General features: G+C 34.9%; 1 protein-coding gene across 15 annotated transcripts in view; it reads right to left on the reverse strand.

Annotated features, from left to right (window-relative positions):
• BIRC6 (baculoviral IAP repeat containing 6) overlaps positions 1-18723 on the reverse strand; it is a 582018-nt gene that overhangs the window by 116315 nt on the left and 446980 nt on the right. Inside the window, exon 66 of one of the 15 annotated variants that reach the window (XM_023555263.2) lies at positions 6121-14189. The exons of the other annotated variants lie outside the window; for them this stretch is intronic. Within the exon in view, the coding sequence (XP_023411031.2) occupies positions 14134-14189 (56 nt within the window). The 3' untranslated portion in view covers positions 6121-14133. Of the gene's footprint in view, positions 1-6120; positions 14190-18723 lie in introns of those variants that run through there. 15 annotated transcript variants of the gene reach the window in all.

An 18723-nucleotide genomic window follows, 5' to 3' on the forward strand; every position in this document is an offset into this window, starting at 1 on the left:
ATGCACTTGCTGCTTCTGAGCGGCCATCTAAGATACTTCACTGGTCTCACGCCATTGGGAGCAAGGGAGAATGAAGAAAACTAAAGATACAAAGGAAAGATTAGTCCAAAGGACTAATGGATCACAGCTACCACTGCCTCCACCAGACTGACTCCAGCACAAATAGATGGTGCCCAGCTATGGCAACTGACTGGTCTGACAGGGATCATGATAGAGGGTCCCAAACAGAGCTGCAGAAAAATGTAGAACAAATTTCTAACTCACACACACACACAAAAAGACCAGACTTACTGGTCTGACAGAGACTGGAGAAACCCCGAGAGTATGGACCCAGGACACCCTTTCAGCTCAGTAATGAAGTCACTCCTTTGGTTCACCCTTCAGCCAAAGATTAGACAGCCCCATAAAACAAAACGAAACTAAAGGGGCACACCAGCCCAGGGGCAAGGACGAGAAGGCAGGAGGGGACAGGAAACCTGGTAACAGGGAACTCAAGGTCAAGAAGGAAGAGTGTTGACATGTCATGGGGTTGGTAACCAATGTCACAAAACGATATGTATACTAACTGCTTAATGAGAAGATGGTTTGTTCTGTAAACCTTATGTAAGGTATGACAATAAAAAAAGTAAAAAAGATGGAAAAAAAAAAAGAAGAAAAGAAATGCACTTGCTGCTAACCACTGATAACCCTATGGAGCACAGCTCTACTCTGACACACATGGAGTTGCCATGGGTTGGAATCAAAATGATGACAATTGGTTTTTCCTTGGTTTATGTGTATAAAATTAATAAATGTTTGTACATGTGTACAGGGAAGTAGGGAGAGAGGAAGGGAGAAGGAGGGAGGGAGGATGGAAGGAAGGCCAGCCCCATTCATGGGACGGATGATCTGAATAGACATTTCTCCAAAGAAGATACACAAATGGCCAATAAACACGTGAAAAGATGCTCAACATCACTAGTTATTGGGGAAATGCAAATCACAATCACCATGAATACCACTTCCCGGCCACCAGAATGGCCAGAATAAAACACTCAGATTATAAGAACTCTTGGCAGGGATATGGAGAAATCAGAATCATCATATATTACTGGTGGAAATGTAAAATGGTACAATCACTTTGAAAAACAGTCTGATAGTTTCTCAAACAGCTAAACTTAGAGTTACCATATAACCCAGCAATTCCATGACTATATTTATACCCAAGAAAAACGAAGCATGTCTACACAAAGATCTATACTAAAATGTTCATAGCAGCATTATTCATAATAGTCAAAAGGGGGAAACAATATAAATGTACATCAACTGATGAATGGATAAACCAAATGTGGTATATTCATACAACAGTTGGCCATAAAAAGAATAAAGTACTGATACATTTATATGGATGACCTTGAAAATATCATAAGTGAAAGAAGCCTATCACAAAAGAGCATATATTATATGGTTTCACTTATGTGAAGCATTCAGAGTAAGTATATGGACAAAAAGTATAAGGAAGTAATTGCTTGGAGAGTTTGTGGCAATGGGGAATAGGAGAATGAAAGCTCAAGAGTATGGGGCTTCTTTTTTAGGGTGATACAAATGTTCTAAAATTTGTGATAGTTGCCCATATCTGAATATACTTAAAACCATTGAATAGTACACGTTACATGATGAACTGTAATATATGAGTTATATTTCAATAAAGTTGTTAGTGATTTTTTTCTCTTTAGTTAAGAACTTATTCACATTCCATTTGCTCTTCTTTCTGTTGGGATGCTTATATTCTTCAATTGCTTTGTAACGATATTTGATTAGGAGGAAAAGACACAAAGTTTTATAAACATTTTCCCCTAATATGTCATTTTAATTTTCAAAAATATGAAAACATAGACGTGCATGCACACATACAGCCTCTCTCAACGTTGGATCTGTAAAAGAAGAAGCCTTAGAAAAGCTTTTCCTATTCCACTGAAGTTTTGTATTATTTCCATTTAAATATTTAAACAATAGAATTTATATAAATGTTGTCTATTATCCATTGAGTGTCACCAGTATTGCTTTATAAACTTGTTTAGCAAAGTAATTAAGTTTTATTCTTCCCAAATCTATTCCCTATAGCATACAGTGAGAAACAACAGAACACAAAACATCCAAATCAAAAACCTAGCAAGTTATTTTGTGAATACTGATTCTAAAGTTTATATGGAAAGGCAAAAGACTTTGAATAGTCAATACAAGACTGAAGAAGAGAGTTGAAGGATTCACACTACCCAACTTTAAGACTTACTATAGAGCTACACTAATGAAGACAGCGTGGTATTGCCAAAAGGATACAGGCAAATTGATCAGTGGAACAAAATAGAGAGCCCAGAAATAGGCCCACACAAATATAGTCAACTAACCTATAACAATGGAGCAAAGACTATCTAATGGCAAAAGGACGGTCTTTTCAACAAACGGTGCTGGAACTAGACATCATATACAAACAAATCTAGACAATGACCAAAGTTAACTCAAAATGGATCATTGACCTAAATGTAAAACTATAAAGATAACAAGAGATAATTAATCTGTGTGACCATGGGTTTGGTAATGAGTTTTTAGATGCACGAGCCATGAAAAAAATTCTTATAAACTATACTTCATTAAAACTAAAAATGTCTGCTATGTGAAACGGAATGTGTTAAGAGAATGAAATGACAAGTCACAGACTAGGAGAAAGTATTTGTAAAACATATCTGATAAAGGACTTACATCCAAAATATAAAATACTCAACATTCAATAATGAGAAAACGGACAATCCAACCACAAAATGAGTAAAAGACCTGAACACCTCATCAAAGATAGTATACAGATGGTAAATAAGCACATGAAGAGATGCTCAATACTATATATCACTAGGGAATTGCAAATTAAAACAATAACGAGATACTATTCAACACCTATTAGAATGGCTAAAATATAGAACAGTGACAACAACAAATGCTAGTGAGGATATGGAGCAACAGGAACTTTCTTTCACCGGTAGTGGGAATACAAAATATTACAGACACTTTGGAAGACAGTCTGACAGTTTCTTACAAAGCTAAACATTGTCTTTCCATATAATCTGGCATTACCCAAATGAACTGAAAATTTATGTCCATGCAACTTGCATATAGATGTTTACAGCAGCTTTGTTCATAACTGCCAAAAACTGGAAGCAACCAAGATGCCCTTCAAAAAGTAAATGGATAAACAAACTGTGGTATATCCATACCATGGAATATTATTCAGCAATAAAAAGAAATGTGCTATCGAACCATGAAAAGATATGAAGGAAATGCTATGCATTGTATGATTCCAATTATATGGACATTCTGGAAGAGGCAAAACTATAGATAGTAAGAAGATCAGGGGATCTTGGTGGTCGGGGGAGAAAGAGGGATGAGTAGGTAGAGCATAGAATATTTTGTAGGGCAATGAAACAATTCTGTATGATACTGTAATGGTAGACCCATAGCATTATACATTTGTCAAAATCCATAGAACTGTAGAAAGAATAAACCCTAATGTAAACTATGAACTTTTGTAACAAATGTACCACATGAATGCAAAATGATAAAATAATGGAAACTGTATATGGGGGAGGAGGGAATATATGGGAATTCTGTACAGGTAGTCTCCGACTTACGACATATTTTAGTTATGGCGAACCTCACTTAAGACTGTCAGTGTATCTGGAATACTGTATCTTCCTGGGAGGAAGTTACAGGAAAATGCATGCAGGGGAAATGGAAAAAAACCCTGCTGAGTTATGTGACCATGGTCTAAGCATTTGATCAGGATAGTATGATGGAAGAGACTGGTGGAAAAATTGTCCATATGGCAAGAACAATGAATTCAGAACTTGGTATCACCAGTGTGGAACAGCTCATAAATCATGAAGAAGGGGAACTGACAGATCAGGACTCAATGGATTTTGAAGAGGAAACAAATGCTGAAGAAGAAAGAAAGAATGAGGAAGAGGAAGGAGAGAAGTTGTCAAAAAATTTCACAGTGAAAAGATTACGTGGGGAGTTTTTTCTAAGCTAAGTCAGGGGCTTCAGTTTTTTTTTTGAAAACATGGACACAGATGCTTACCACTCTGCTAAAGTAAAAAAGGCAGATTCGGGAAGCAGTGATATGTTACTGCAAAATATATAAAGAAAAAAAGAAAAGGACCACACATACAACTCTCACTAATTTTCTGACTAGAAACGTCATTCCCATTCCCAGGGATAATCCAGATGACCTAGAACCCTCCACAAACGGAGTTATTACCATATCTGACAAACTGTCAACATCGTCCAACTCTTCTTCATTGGAGTAAATTTTTAGATTTGTATATCTTTTTATGTATGTATGTAATAAAATATACCTGTAAGTTCATATGTAATGTTTCGTACTGCCAAAGACAAATAAAAATCAGATTTATAAAAATACTTATAATAAAAGGCAATAATAATGAAAACTAAGAAAAAAGGAGGTTGTGACTTACATCAGAAACAACTTAAGACAGAGTCGTCAGAACGGAACCCTGTCCCCTAAGTTGGTGACTGTCTGTACCATCCTCTCAATTTTCTGAAAACCTAAAACTGCTCTAAAAGATAAAGTCTATCAATTTAAAAAGCCATGAAATTAAAGAATAATATTTTTAGATATAATTACATAAGACTACATGTAATACAAGACATGCTGATTTTTAAAGTAATTAAATGGTTCTGAAGTTATGAACAAGAAAAAACTCAGTAAGGAAGAGAGGGAAAAAGATACTACAAATGTGCAAGCACATCTAAGATTGATAATTTCAGAAAATTTTTGTCTGAAGTATATTTCTGAAGAAAATATTATTCCTTCATATAAACACAAAAGACAACCCCAGATAATCTTAAGAAATGAGTTCTGAATAAAAAAATTTAGAACATACTGTAATTATTATGACCAAAAAGGATAAAATTATCTTAAATTAAAATGCAATAATTAATAATTAGAAAGTATAGTACTATTGGAAACCCTGGTGGCGTAGTGGTTAAGTGCTACGGCTGCTAACCAAAGGGGTGGCAGTTTCAATCTGCCAGGCGCTCCTTGGAAACTCTGTGGGCCAGTTCTACCCTGTCCTATAGGGTCACTATGAGTCAGAATTGACTCGTTGGCACTGGGTTTGGTTTTTTTGGTACTAGGTCAATATATAAAGAATGAGGTATTATATTTAGAAAATAAAAACATAAGGCTATACTTTACCCGTACCACCCATCTGTCAGTTTGTCATACTTTGCTGACTTGTATATTGTTACGATACTGGAAGTTATGCCACTGATATTTCAAATACGAGCAGGGTCACCCATGGCGGGCAGGTTTCAGCAGAACTTCCTCCAGACTAAAACAGTCTAGGTAGATTGGGTATTTACTTCTAAAAATCAGAATGAAAAACCAAATGGATCACAACAGACTATTGTTCAATATAGTGCTGGAACATGGGCTCCCTAAGTGGAAAAATACACAGTGGCCGCAGCGATGGACACAAACATACGACAATCATGAAGATGACACCAGGACCAGGCAACTTTTTTTGTATTGTACATGGGATTGCCAAAAGCCGGAGCTGACTAGACAGCAACTAACAACATATTCTACCCACATGTAAGTATACGGGCATAAAGAAAATAAGGTAGCTCTTCTAAAATATATGAAACACGGTATTTCCATTTAATCTACTAGTGTTTATTTTACTCTAGTGTGTTGGCAATATGAAGGACAAGGTTCTGGGAATCTTACATCATGGAAATTATAATATTATCAGGGAGGAATGGAAGCAAAAGCAGTGATGACAGGGTTGTAAGGACTGGCCAGTGGGATGGTGAAAATTCCAGTGTAAAGAAACAAAACTGTGTGTAACTTACAAAGAACTTTAAATAATAAGTTTCATTATTGTGTCATTTCTTAAAACATCTAGTTTTCTTACATTTTAAACTTAAAATATCCAGCTTTGCATTTTTCTTGACAATTAGCTATATAAACAAGTGTGATCATTGTTATCTCAAATTCTACAAGATATTAATGCATCTGGCAATCTAAGCTAATGTCTGGGATCTGCTGTGTTTGGAATGATATCATTATCAGATTAGTAGTTTTTTTTTTTTTTTTAAGATTTCTGAATACTCCCAAAGAGAGTAAATTGGAAAGCTCAGGGAGAACTGATTTATGTTCTCTTTTGAAGATACGCATTTTTAACATAACGTGTAAACGTGGTCAGTGAACGAACAATAGTAGATGAATGTAATAAACCCTTTATGAAAACTTGCTTGTTAAAAGCCAAAAAAAAAAAAAAAAAAAACCCAAAAATGTTTCAATCTTGAATTCTTTAATACCATACCACAAAAAGCTTCCTGAAAAAGTTCTTAGGTATCTTTAAAAATTTAGCTCCTTTCCACATGGCACACTTCACTGTTATTACAGGATTAAATGTGTCCAGCCTAACAGTGAAGGAGCAGAGGCATAACAAATTATTATGCAATGCCATGTCTACAAGGGTAGCTTGCAGTGCCTTCTTAACTCAGCAAGTGCCAAGCGCATGTTTAATCAATGTTACAGCTTCCTACTGAGCAAGTGAAGTCACTGTCTTTCCAGTGCTCAGCTGTGCTGGTTGCTGATGCTTGAAAAATACCTTGAAATTATTATCAACAGCTACATATGCAGGTGAGTAACATTACTATAATTACGCAAATAAAAAAAATTCTCATTTTTATAATAGTAACTAATATTAAGTAGATCTGTATCTGGAACTACAACATTTGAAAGGGAAGGAGACTTCAACACACCATTTTGGTGAAGAACAGAACATCCAGAAAGAAGCTCTATAAAGACACAAAAGATCTAAATGCCACAATCAACCAACTTGATTTCTGAGACATAGAGAGAACACTCCACCCAACAGCAACCAAGTATACTTACTTTTCCAACGCACATGGAACATTCTTCAGAATAAACCACATATTAGGTCACAAAGCAGGCTTTAACAGAATCCAAAACATCAAAATATTACAAAGCATCTTTTCTGACCATAAAGCCATAAAAGCAGAGATCAGTAACAGAAAAATCAAGGAAAAAAAGTAAAATACATGAAAGCTGAACAACACCTTGCTCAAAAACTACTGGGTTATAGAAGAAATTAAGATTGGAATAAAGAAATTCACAGATCAAATGAAAATGAAAACACATCCTACCAGAACCTTTGGGACACAGCAAAAGCAGTGCTCAGAGGTCACTTTAAAGCAATAAATGCACAGATCCAAAAAGAAGGGGCCAGAATCAAAACATTAAGCCTACAACTCAAATAGAAAGAGGGCAACAAAAGAAAGCCCTTGGGCACCAGAAGAAAGCAAATAACAACAATTAGAGCAGAATTAAATGAAACAGAGAATAGAAAAACAAATGAAAAAGTTAACCTGACCAAAAGCTGGTTCTTTGAAAAGAACAACAAAATCAATAAACCACTGGCCAAGCTGACAAAAGATAAACAGAACAGTAAGCAAATAACCTGAATAAGAAATGAAATGGTTGATATCACAACAGACCCAACTGAAATTATAAGAATCATAACAGAATACGATGAAAAACTGTAGTCCAACAAATTTGAAAACCTAGAGGAAAGAGACAAATTTCTAGAAATATGCTACCTACCTAAGCTAACACAAACAGAGGTAGAACAACTAAATAAACCTATAACAAAAGAAGAGATTGAAAAGGTAAAAAAAAAAAAAATTAAAAAGCTCCCAGGAAAAAAAAGGCCCGGACCTGATGGCCTCACTGGAAAATTGTACCAAACTTTCAGAGAAAAGTTAATACCACTACTACTAAAGGTATTTCAGGGCATAAAAAAAGGATGGAACACTCCCAAATTCATTCTATGAAGCCAGCATAACCCTGATAACAAAACCAGTAAAGACACCACAAAAAAAGAAAATTAAAGACCAATATTCTTCATGAACATAGATGCAAAAACCTTCAACAAAATTCTAACCAATAGAATTCAACAGCATATCAAAAAAATAATTCACCATGACCAAGCGGGATTCATACCAGGTATGCTGGGATAGTTCAACATTAGAAAAGCAATCAATGTAATGCATCACATAAATAAAACAAAAGACAAGAACCACATGATCTTATCAATTGATGCAGAAAAGGCATTTGACAAATTCAAAAAGGAAAAGGATCTTCAAATGGTTGAAAAGAAACAAAATAAAGACTAATCAGGCAGAAAATTCATGAGAAATAACCACAAACCGGGGCTTTTTTGCGGGGGGGGTAAAACACATGATTCAACATGTATAAAGGCCGAAATTAATTCTAACACGAAAATGGAACACATTTACAGTTTGGCTTATTGCAGCAAGATGTTATCAATTTATACCAAATCGTTCATCCTTATGGGGATACTGAAAGCACTTGCCATCTTGTACATGCAGCCTGTCCAGGTTATGTTTGCTTCTTTTTCTCTGCGTGTAAACAGAAGCTTTCCATGAAGATAATGGGTTCATTAATCACTATTGTGAACTAAAGCTGCGTATCTAATAACACTTTATTCCTGATACAATGTAGGGTAAGGAGTACTTCTCTTTTAATTATTTTAAAATTCTGACATTTAGTAACTTCATTACATTAGGCTAAAATATGTGATGCTGTTTAATTTGAGGAACTAAGGATATTTATCTTTTACCAAAAAAAAAAAAAAAAAAGATTAACTCAGCTATGATTTCCAAGTTTATTCAAATATGGGCAAAATAAATTTAATTTCAATACTGGAATTCATTAATAGTCTAAAAGTAATGATACAATGATTACCCAGTCAATTTTCAAAGAAAACAGTTACTTTAAGTGCTAATGCTCAAAATGGCTTGTATATAAATAATTTTTCATATCAGACATAAACTGCAGTTCACAAGTCAGACTACAGTAGTCCCCCCTTACCAGTGCTTTCACTTTCCGCAGTTTCAGTCACCTGTGGTCAACCGTGGTCTGAAAATATTAAATAAAAAATTCCAGAAATAAACAATTCATAAGTTTTAAATTACACACCATTCTGAGCAGTGTGATGAAATCTCACGCCGTCTCCACGGGGATGTGAATCATCCGTTTGTCCAGCTTATCAACGCTGTATGTGCTACCCACCTTTTAGTCCCTTTGGAGCCATTTTGGTTATCAGATCAACTGCAACGGTATTGCAGTGCTTGTACTCAAGTAACCCTTATTTTTCCTAACAATGGCCCCAAAGCAAAAGAGTAGTTCGTGATGCTAGCAATTCGGATATGCCAAAGAGAAGTCAAAAGGTGCTTCCGTTAAATGAAAAGGTTAAAGTTCTCAACAAGAAAAAAAAAAAATTGTATGCTGAGACTGCTAACTTTTATTAGGGTATTTTGTTATAATTGTTCTATTTTATTATTAGTTATTGTCGTTAATCTCTTACTATGCCTAATTTATAAATTAAACTTTATCGCAGTTACGTATGTATAAGAAAAATGGCATATATAGGTTTCAGTGCTATCTGCAGTTTCAGGCATCTACTGGAGGTCTTGAAACTTATCCCCCTTGAATAAGGGGAGCCTCCCGTTGCCATCAAGTTGATTCTGATTCATAGCAACCCTACAGGACAGAGTAGAACTGCCCCAAAGGGTTTCCAGCGAGCAGCTGGTGAATTCGAGCTCCCAACCTTTTGGCCGGCAGCCTGAGCTCGTAACCACTGCACCACCATGGCTCCATGGAAAGTTAAAAAATATATTTACAATTACTAAAATAATCATTATAGATAAATAATATTATCCAACGTGTCTTTTCATTATATTTTCTACTACTTGTTAGGTGATTTAAAATTATATTAAAAATATCCTCATTTCCTACATTTTTAATGTTAATAGACTAAAATAGAACTGCACATTAAAAATTATGCAAGAAAGGCAACACATATAGCAAATATATTTACTATTTCTCTGTATAGTTCAAAGCTACTTTTCCTGGGGATTTATTTTATAGTCATTTTCTTTTCTCTAGATGAAGATAATTTCTGGGGAAATGGGTACTTCTGCCATCACTATAACAGCAGATACAAAGAAACAAGAAGAAAAAGAAGAATCTATATTGGCCATGTTGGGCATAATTGGGACAGTACTTAGGCTCTTTGTGATTGTTTTTGTGTATATCTATACCACACTGTGATGGTCTCCTTCAACTGGCTGCATTGAGGGTAAAAATCAGCTGTAATAAGAATGATTTTTAAGACTGTAAGCATATTTTATATGCTTATGACACACATTCTGGGGTAAGTACCTTGCTCTAGGCACAGCATCAATGACTATAAAACGCTTTCAGTGTAAGGAATCAAATTATAACAAGGCAAATAGTCAAAATTTAACTTCTCACAGAGAAAAGGCCAGTGAGAACAAAGCAAAGAATATGGAAAATAAAGGTTTATTGCCACAAAAGCAACAAAGCTACATTTTTTCTAAGAGTACATATTAAATAAATTATTTACAATCAAACTGTATTTAGATTTATATTTTCTTTAAGCCCCTGATAAATTACCTAAATATTGGACAAGAAAAGTTAGGAGGAGAAAGAAAACTAACAAAATATACAAGAAGATAACATTTTACTAAGCATTAATCCATGCTGAATATTTTCAAAATTATCTTCCCTTTATGCTTTTATGTAATATAAAAAGTTATACATGCTTTATAATGATTTTCTTGATTCTTAAGCAGTTGTACCTATAAGACTGAACAGAAAATAAAGACTATGTTAAAAAAAGGATCTTGTTTTCTGATTAATTTTCAGAAAGTGTTGATTTTATTTCTTGATGAATATCAGTAACACAAATAGAAAAGGCTTCGCTTAAAGGACAAAAACCTCAACTCAACCTAATAAAAATGAAATAATTCCATTATTTGAATATTTAACTTTCGATTAAAGAATCTATTCATTTTTACTTTGCACAATACCTTGATATATAGTAATCACTCTATTGAAACAAAATAATCAGAAATCCTTAAATTATTTCTCTGTACATTACAAACCCTTTCAAATAAATAAATATTAATATTTAATTCAAATCATTTGCAATTAATGTACCTATAAGTAATGAGGTTAATGTGCATATTTTAAAAGATAACATATATCAAATAAATTTTGCCTGATGAACTAGTTAATTCAAAAGATTAATTTTTCACTACTGATCTAATAATTTGACTTTCATAGCTACAATCCTTCGTAACCCAAAACTTTATTGTTCTCCTCTAGTAGATCAACAGTTTTAAGTTTAAGCAAAATATAGTAAGAAAAGCCTGAAATAAATTGGATGTGGTAATGTAATACAGATATAATTACTTTACCTAGAAATAACCATGCTCACTTAAATGCAACCTAAGACACTTTTTTTTTTTTAATACTGTACATTTAAAAAATAGGACATGACTCAAGATAACTGCAATTAATATCCTTACAAATAAGATTACTGGAAGGTTATTTTAAGTGAGCACATGTTATCAAGTACATTTGTCCAGGGCTTCATGTCAACCCTAGATACACCGAACTTTGGCTGCAGTTGGCTTAAATCAGCCACTAGCTGGAAGAACTAAAAAAAAAATGAAAACCCACATCAGAGCATCAAAGATTTCTGTCAGAAAATCAAAGCATTAATGTTTTGTATACAAGTCAGGGCCAACTTGCTCTATACTTATATGGAAGTGCATTCTATGGAAACAGCTCTCATATTAGAGATTTTTCCATTTTCATTAGTTGTCTCTGGGTTCTTATTTAACATAAATAGAAATGTTTTGGGCTCTATATTAATTCAAAGTATTCTACTTCATTTGTCAATTTTGGTAATGGGAAAACTGGCACCGAATATGGATGTAGTGAGTACATCACAACCAAAGTAAAAATGAGTGTTTGAGCACATATGGATGGGTACAGGCCAATCGGTATACGTGTAAGTACAGGTGTGCACATAGGTGAGAACAGATACAAGTCTCTAGTACATGGGTGCAGGCACATTGTATTCATTGAACACACAAATACGGACACTCCTCAGATACAATCAAACACCTTAGAAGATTGGCTTTCTGGATTTGAGATCTTAGGACCATAGTCTCATGGGAAAACTTGGTCAATTGGCATAACACAGTTCACAAAAATCATGCTGTGGATTCTAGTGAAGTGAGTAGCATCTAGGTTCTTAAAAGTTTTTAAGTGGCCATCTAAGATACAGCTACTCATCTCTACTCATCAGGAGCAAAATAAGTAGGTAACCAAAAGCACAGAGAAGAAACAAGTCTACAGGAGTCACAACCTCATCTATCCTGAGTCCAGAAGAACTAGATAGTGCCCGGCTACCACCACTAACCAGGGTCACAATACGTGGTCCCAGATAGAATGGGAGAAAAATGTAGAGCAGAGCTCAAATTCTTCAAAAAAAAAAAAAAAAAGTCCACACAAACTGGAACAGTAGAGAACAGAACTTCCTGAGACTATCACCCTGAGACACTCTTTAAACCTAGAACCAAGCCTAACACCTGAGATCACCTTTTAGCAAAACAGCAGAGTAGCACACGAAATAAAGGATATTACACATAAGATCAGTGCACTACTTAAAAACCATCTGTATGAGATCAAAAGGTCATCGATTACTTAAAAGCAAAGATGAGAAGATAAGGGGGCTAGGAAACTAGAGTACTGGAAATGGAACAAACAGAACACAAGGAAAATGTTGACACATTGTGATATATGTAACTAATGTCACTGAATAATCTGTGCAGAATTTGTCCAATAGGAGCCTAACTTACTATGTAAACTTTCACCAAAAACAATGACGAATCTGCAAAGCATCTCACAACATGGATGAATCTGGAGGGCATTAAGTTTACTGAAATAAGACAATCATGAAAGAACAAATATTGTATGAAACCACTACTTTAAAAACTCATGAAAAGGTTTACACAAAAAAAGAAACAATCTTTGATTGTTACAAGGGAGGGGAGGAGTGGGATGGAAAAACACTAAACAGACCATAGATAAGTGGTAGCTTTGGTGAAGGGAAAGACAGTACACAACAATGGGCAAGCCAGCACAACTTGTCCAAGGCAAAGTCACAGAAGGTCCACAAACACATCCAAGATCCCAGAGGGACCAAATTACGGGGCTGAGGGTTGTGGGGACCATGGTCTCGGGGAACATCTAGCCCAAATGGTATAACATAGTTTACAAAGAATATGTTCTACATTCTACTTTGGTGAGTAACGTTTGGGGTCTTAAAAGCTTGTAAGTGGTTAAGATACTCCACTGGTCTCACCCCATCTGGAGCAAGGGAGAATGAAGAAAACCAAAGACACAAGGGAAAGATTAGTTCAAACAACTAATGGACCACAACTACCACTGCCTCCACCAGACTGACTCTAGCACAACTAGATGGCACCCAGCTATCACCATCAACTACCCTGACAGGGATCACAACAGAGAGTCCCAAACAGAGCTGCAGAAAAATGTAGAACAGAATTCTAACTCACAAAAAAAGACCAGACTTACTGGCCTGACAGAGACTGGAGAAACCCCGAGAGTATTGGCTCCCGGGTATCCGTTAGCTCAGTTATGAAGTTGCTCCTGAGGTTCACCCTGCAGCCAAAGATTAGACAGACCCATAAAACAAAACAAGAGTAAAGGGGCACACCAGCCCAGGGGCAAGGACTTAGAAGGCAGGAGAGAACAGAAAACCTGGTAATAGGGAACCCAAGGTCGAGAGGGAGAGTGTTGACACGACGTGGGTTGGTGACCAATGTCACAAAATAATATATGTACTAATTGTTTAATGAGAAGCTAGTTTGTTCAGTAAATCTTCATCTAAAGTACAAAAAAAAACAAAATTCAGTAAAATATTATTTGAAATAAGTAAATAAAGTACTCCATCAGTTAATGTTTTAAAAATACTATATCAATTTATATTATTTAATTGCTTGAGGTTTCTATAGCGTAATAGTAAGGTCAGGTTTTTTAACTGATGAATATAGTCATTCAACATTTATGTACCAGGTGCTGAAAGTATAAACAGGAGTAAGATACAGTCCCTGCCATGAAGAAGTTCATATTCTGGTCAGAATAGACATCCCAAGAAAAATGGTCCAAATCCGCTTCTCATCTGCCAAAATTGAGATCGGTAATTGACCAGTTAATGGAAAATGTACTCTAATCACACCTTATACCTTTCACACTTAAAAAAATAAACATATACTCATTCATGAATCTTTGAATTTAGGGTAGTGGCTTCTTCTTTCAGGATGAGTCTGTTGTATATCTATTAACCATAATGATGTGTAGGTCACTGTTTTCAACTTCTCTTTCTTGAAGTGAACCAAGAAATTAAAAGCTATTTAAAAGCAAAGAACCATTATGTATATATCTGTGTGTTGTTAGCTGTTGTCAAGTTGATCCTGACTCATGATGACCCTATGTGTGCAGAGTAAAACTGCTCCATAAAGATTTCAATGCTGTCACTTTCTGAAAGCAGATCGTTAGACCTGTCTTCTAAGACACCAGGTTTAAACCACCGACCTTTCGGTTAGTAGTTCAGTGCTTAGCCATTTGTGCCATCCAAGGGTGCTCACTCTCTCTATATAATATTTATTATATTATTTATATATTTTATAAAAATTTTTTTAATCTAAAGCTAATTCAATGATTGTTTTATCTACTCCTTTTCATGCTTTTTTTAAAAAAGCATTTTACATCTAGCTTGTCTAATATTTAATCATACAATGACAATAAAATAAGCATAAATAAATTTGGAAACAAATACAACCAAACACAACTAATAGGTAATAGGCTTACCATTTAATTTGGGAAAAAAAACACAAATATATATGGCACAAGTTGGGTTGTTTCGTAGAAAAAATGAAGAGTTATGGTTAATCTGCCAGGTTCATTCAGGTGCTGTTAGGCTAACAAAGACTCTACTGTAATTAGTCTACAATGTAGGAGGTTACAATACAAACATTAGGTACACTGGCAACTAATGACAAAGGAAGGATCACTCTACTGATGTGTTGCAGATGTTGAAAATCTATATGAATAAAGCAATTGATAATCCATCTAAATTTCAATTTAAGCAACCAGTCTTCCCCTCATAAAACTTACCAGCCAAAATTAATTATTTAACAGATAGAGTGATGTATTTGATAGCAAAAATTTTCCCACATAGGCTGTCCTTGCCAAATATGAAAATTCTAGATAAAAGGGACTAATGTTTGTTGATGAGCACCTATGTGCTAGACAATCTGTATGGTAACTAACATGCTTGAAATTTTGGAACTCTGTACTCTTTTACCAATAACAAAATGGCACACAGTACCTGACAGTTTCCTGTGACGTTAGTGAACCATTATTTAGAAATAAATACATTTAAAAATAAGGAAATACTCCAAATTTAACTTGTACTTCCTAGATAATTCTCACAGCTTAGGCTGGAAACAAAGTGGCATATCATTGTACTTACAAGAATAATCATGTAATTTTCACTGATTTCTAATAGACTCTATAGTAAAACAGTGCAAAGAAATGGCACATTACAATATAACTCAAAATTTTCAAATGAACTATTACCAAGAAAGCTATAAATAAGGATGCACAGTGAAATACCATGTGCTGAACAGTTCAGTAATTTTAATTATTTGCTTCTCAGGCAAGGCATATCAACCAAAAGGGCAAAACAAGTATTTTCAGAAATGATAATAAAATCAAGTATTTTTTTTGATTGGTGTCCAACCAGTACTTTTTCAAGTAATAGCACTAATACAATTTCTGAGCCTTCAAATAATAACAGGCCGCCTTTAATTTGCTGCTGTCAGACCTACAACAATGGCTAGGCTTCCAATGGTACATTTACTATGCAGTAACTTTCTATTAAGAAGCCCTGGTGGTATGGTTAAGCATTTGCCTGCTAACTGAAAGGCTGGAGGTTTGAACCCAGCAGTCACTCCTTGGGAGAAAAGACCTGGTAATCTGATCCCATAAAGATTATAGCCTAGGAAACGCTATGGCACATCTCTACTCTTTCATATAGGGTTGTTAGGAGTTGGAATCAACCTGATGGCACACAAGAACAACTTTTAGATTTAAAGAATGTGTTCATACTTAAATTAGGACATTTACCATAACAAAAAAATCAACTTTATTCTCAAATGGTATCAAATTTAACTTCTGACGTTTTGAGGAATATATTGAAAGATAAGATATAATAGTAAAGGCTTTACACATAAAACCCAGTGTAAGGAAGATCAGTATATTAGAGCTTGCAGTCACAAGTTTTGTCACACTACAGATAGCTACGGAATGGCCCAACCAATACTACGAAAATAATAAAATTTTAATACAAGTACAGTAATACCTGCACAAGCTGGAACCTGTGGAAGGAAGAAACCTGTCAGAGAAAGAAAACTCAAATATTTTCCACTAAAATAGCAACAGAAAAGTGGTTAAGACGGCACCTCGTCAAAGGCAGAAAACTGTAAAACCTGGAATACAAGGCAGTCCTGTTGAGTTCTGGATCTCCCAGGTTTCATTGTATTTGCCATCATTTAGCTAAGACAATCAGTCAAATTAGTAGATACATTACGATTTCCCTCAATAAGAAAGCCCTGTGCTCACTCTCTCATTTCTATCTTCCTCTAACATATTATGTTTATACCTTTGTTTTCCAAACGGAAAAAATTCACTTATATTCTCCTTTGGAATTTGTAAAAAAAGTAAGTTAAATGATGTCCACATTACTGCTAAACAGTTAAACTTGGAGGACTGAATAATTCTCTCTGGATTTCATTTTTATCATGTTACCTCCTAATCTGTAAACAGACAAGTTGACTAGGATAACTCTGATCTCTCTTTCTACTCTGAAACGATGCTCATCTCCATACTACATGAAATCAGCACCGAAAGGGTAGAGATGTTTTATAACAATTTCACAGAGGATTCTTAGTATAGCCCACTAAGTCAATGGCAAGTAATTTAATGTGTACAGTGGTGCTATTTTTACAAAGTAGAAACACATCGTTTTCAAAAACAGCGGTGAGATGGGGTAAGGGTGAGAGGCTCTAAAAAACAACATTCTACCTATCTGTAAGCTCACATTCATTTATTTTTACCCAGTTCCTCAAGCAATAAAACACAAACTCCATCTACTGGCCAGAGCAGTTACTGCAGGCTTACCAAACAGTATAAATACAACCGTGACAGAGCCTAGAGGAAAAAAAACGATCCTGGTTAGCATGGCAGCTTGTATCAACGAATACATCCTTTGTGATGAGGATTTTTCTGTCTACTTAAGTAAAATCTTGAAAGAAATAACCACCTTCTTTCTTTATATTGTTTTTTATAATTATATTTAAGAAGGATGAAAATAAAATATCCTAATTGTAAAATTCAGTTACTTGTTTTGATTACCTATCTTGAAGCTGTGGTTTCAAATTTACTGTTTTAAATTTTTTTTAATTTTTACACTATTTTTCATACTATTATCCTATAGAGTTGGTTTACTGAACTGATAAGTTCTTGGGAGAAAAGTCTATTTTTAAAATTACTAAGTTTGTTACATATAGTTGTTCCACTCATAGCTATGTTACATATTTTGTGTTAATCAAATCTTACCTGATTCACAAAAATCAAGTAAGATTACTATCAGATCTCTTTATTTTATAGCTATAGCAAAAATTATCACTTTAACTTCAAATTTATTAATCCATGTTAAGTGATTGTTAAAAATACTTTGAACCATGCTCTAATTAATTCAGTCACTGTAATTCTGAAGAAACTACCAGACAAAACTACTTGACAAATCTATTTAGTTAAAATATGAAGACTTCTATATTGCTGCTGTGATGCTACCAAACCAAACATTTCAAAAAATTTCTCTACTCCTTTACATATTTAAATTAAACTTGCCTCTCTATCCATTTTCAGGATTACAAAAAGAGGTCTATACATGAAAACGCTGTAGTCGGGAAGCTACTATTACGTTATGAAAAATCCCTGCTAGAAATTATCAAATAGAGTACCTTATTTAAAAAAAAAATTGATTTTGAAATCAAGAGAACCTAACCTCTGGCAAAAAATAATGAATGATATATTTTAGACTACCTTAATTCACTTAACCCCCACGTGTATGTCAGTTTGTTCTACTGTGGGGGCTTGTGTGTTGCTGTGATGCTGGAAGCTATGCCATGGGTATTCAGATACCAGCAGGGTCACCCATGGAGGAAATGTTTCAGGTGAGCTTCCAGACTAAGACAGACTAGGAAGAAGGACCCGGCAGTCTACTTCTGAAAAGCATTAACCAGTGAAAACCTTATGAACAGCAGCAGAACACTGTCTCATATAGTGCTGGAAGATGAGCCCCCCAGGTTGGAAGGCACTCAGAACATGACTGGGGAAGAGCTGCCTCCTGAAAGTAGAGTCAAGCTTAATGACGTGGATGCAGTAAAGCTTTCGGGACATTCATTTGCTGATGTGGCACAACTCAAAATGAGAAGAAACAGCCGAAAACATCCATTAATAATCGGAACCTGGACTGTACAAAGTATGAATCTAGGAAAACTGGAAATCGTCAAAAATGAAATGCAATGCATAAACATTGATATCCTAGGCATTAGTGCACTGAAATGGACTGGTATTGGCCACTTTGA

Source organism: Loxodonta africana, chromosome 26 (assembly GCF_030014295.1).
Source record: "Loxodonta africana isolate mLoxAfr1 chromosome 26, mLoxAfr1.hap2, whole genome shotgun sequence".
Lineage (NCBI taxonomy): Eukaryota > Metazoa > Chordata > Mammalia > Proboscidea > Elephantidae > Loxodonta > Loxodonta africana.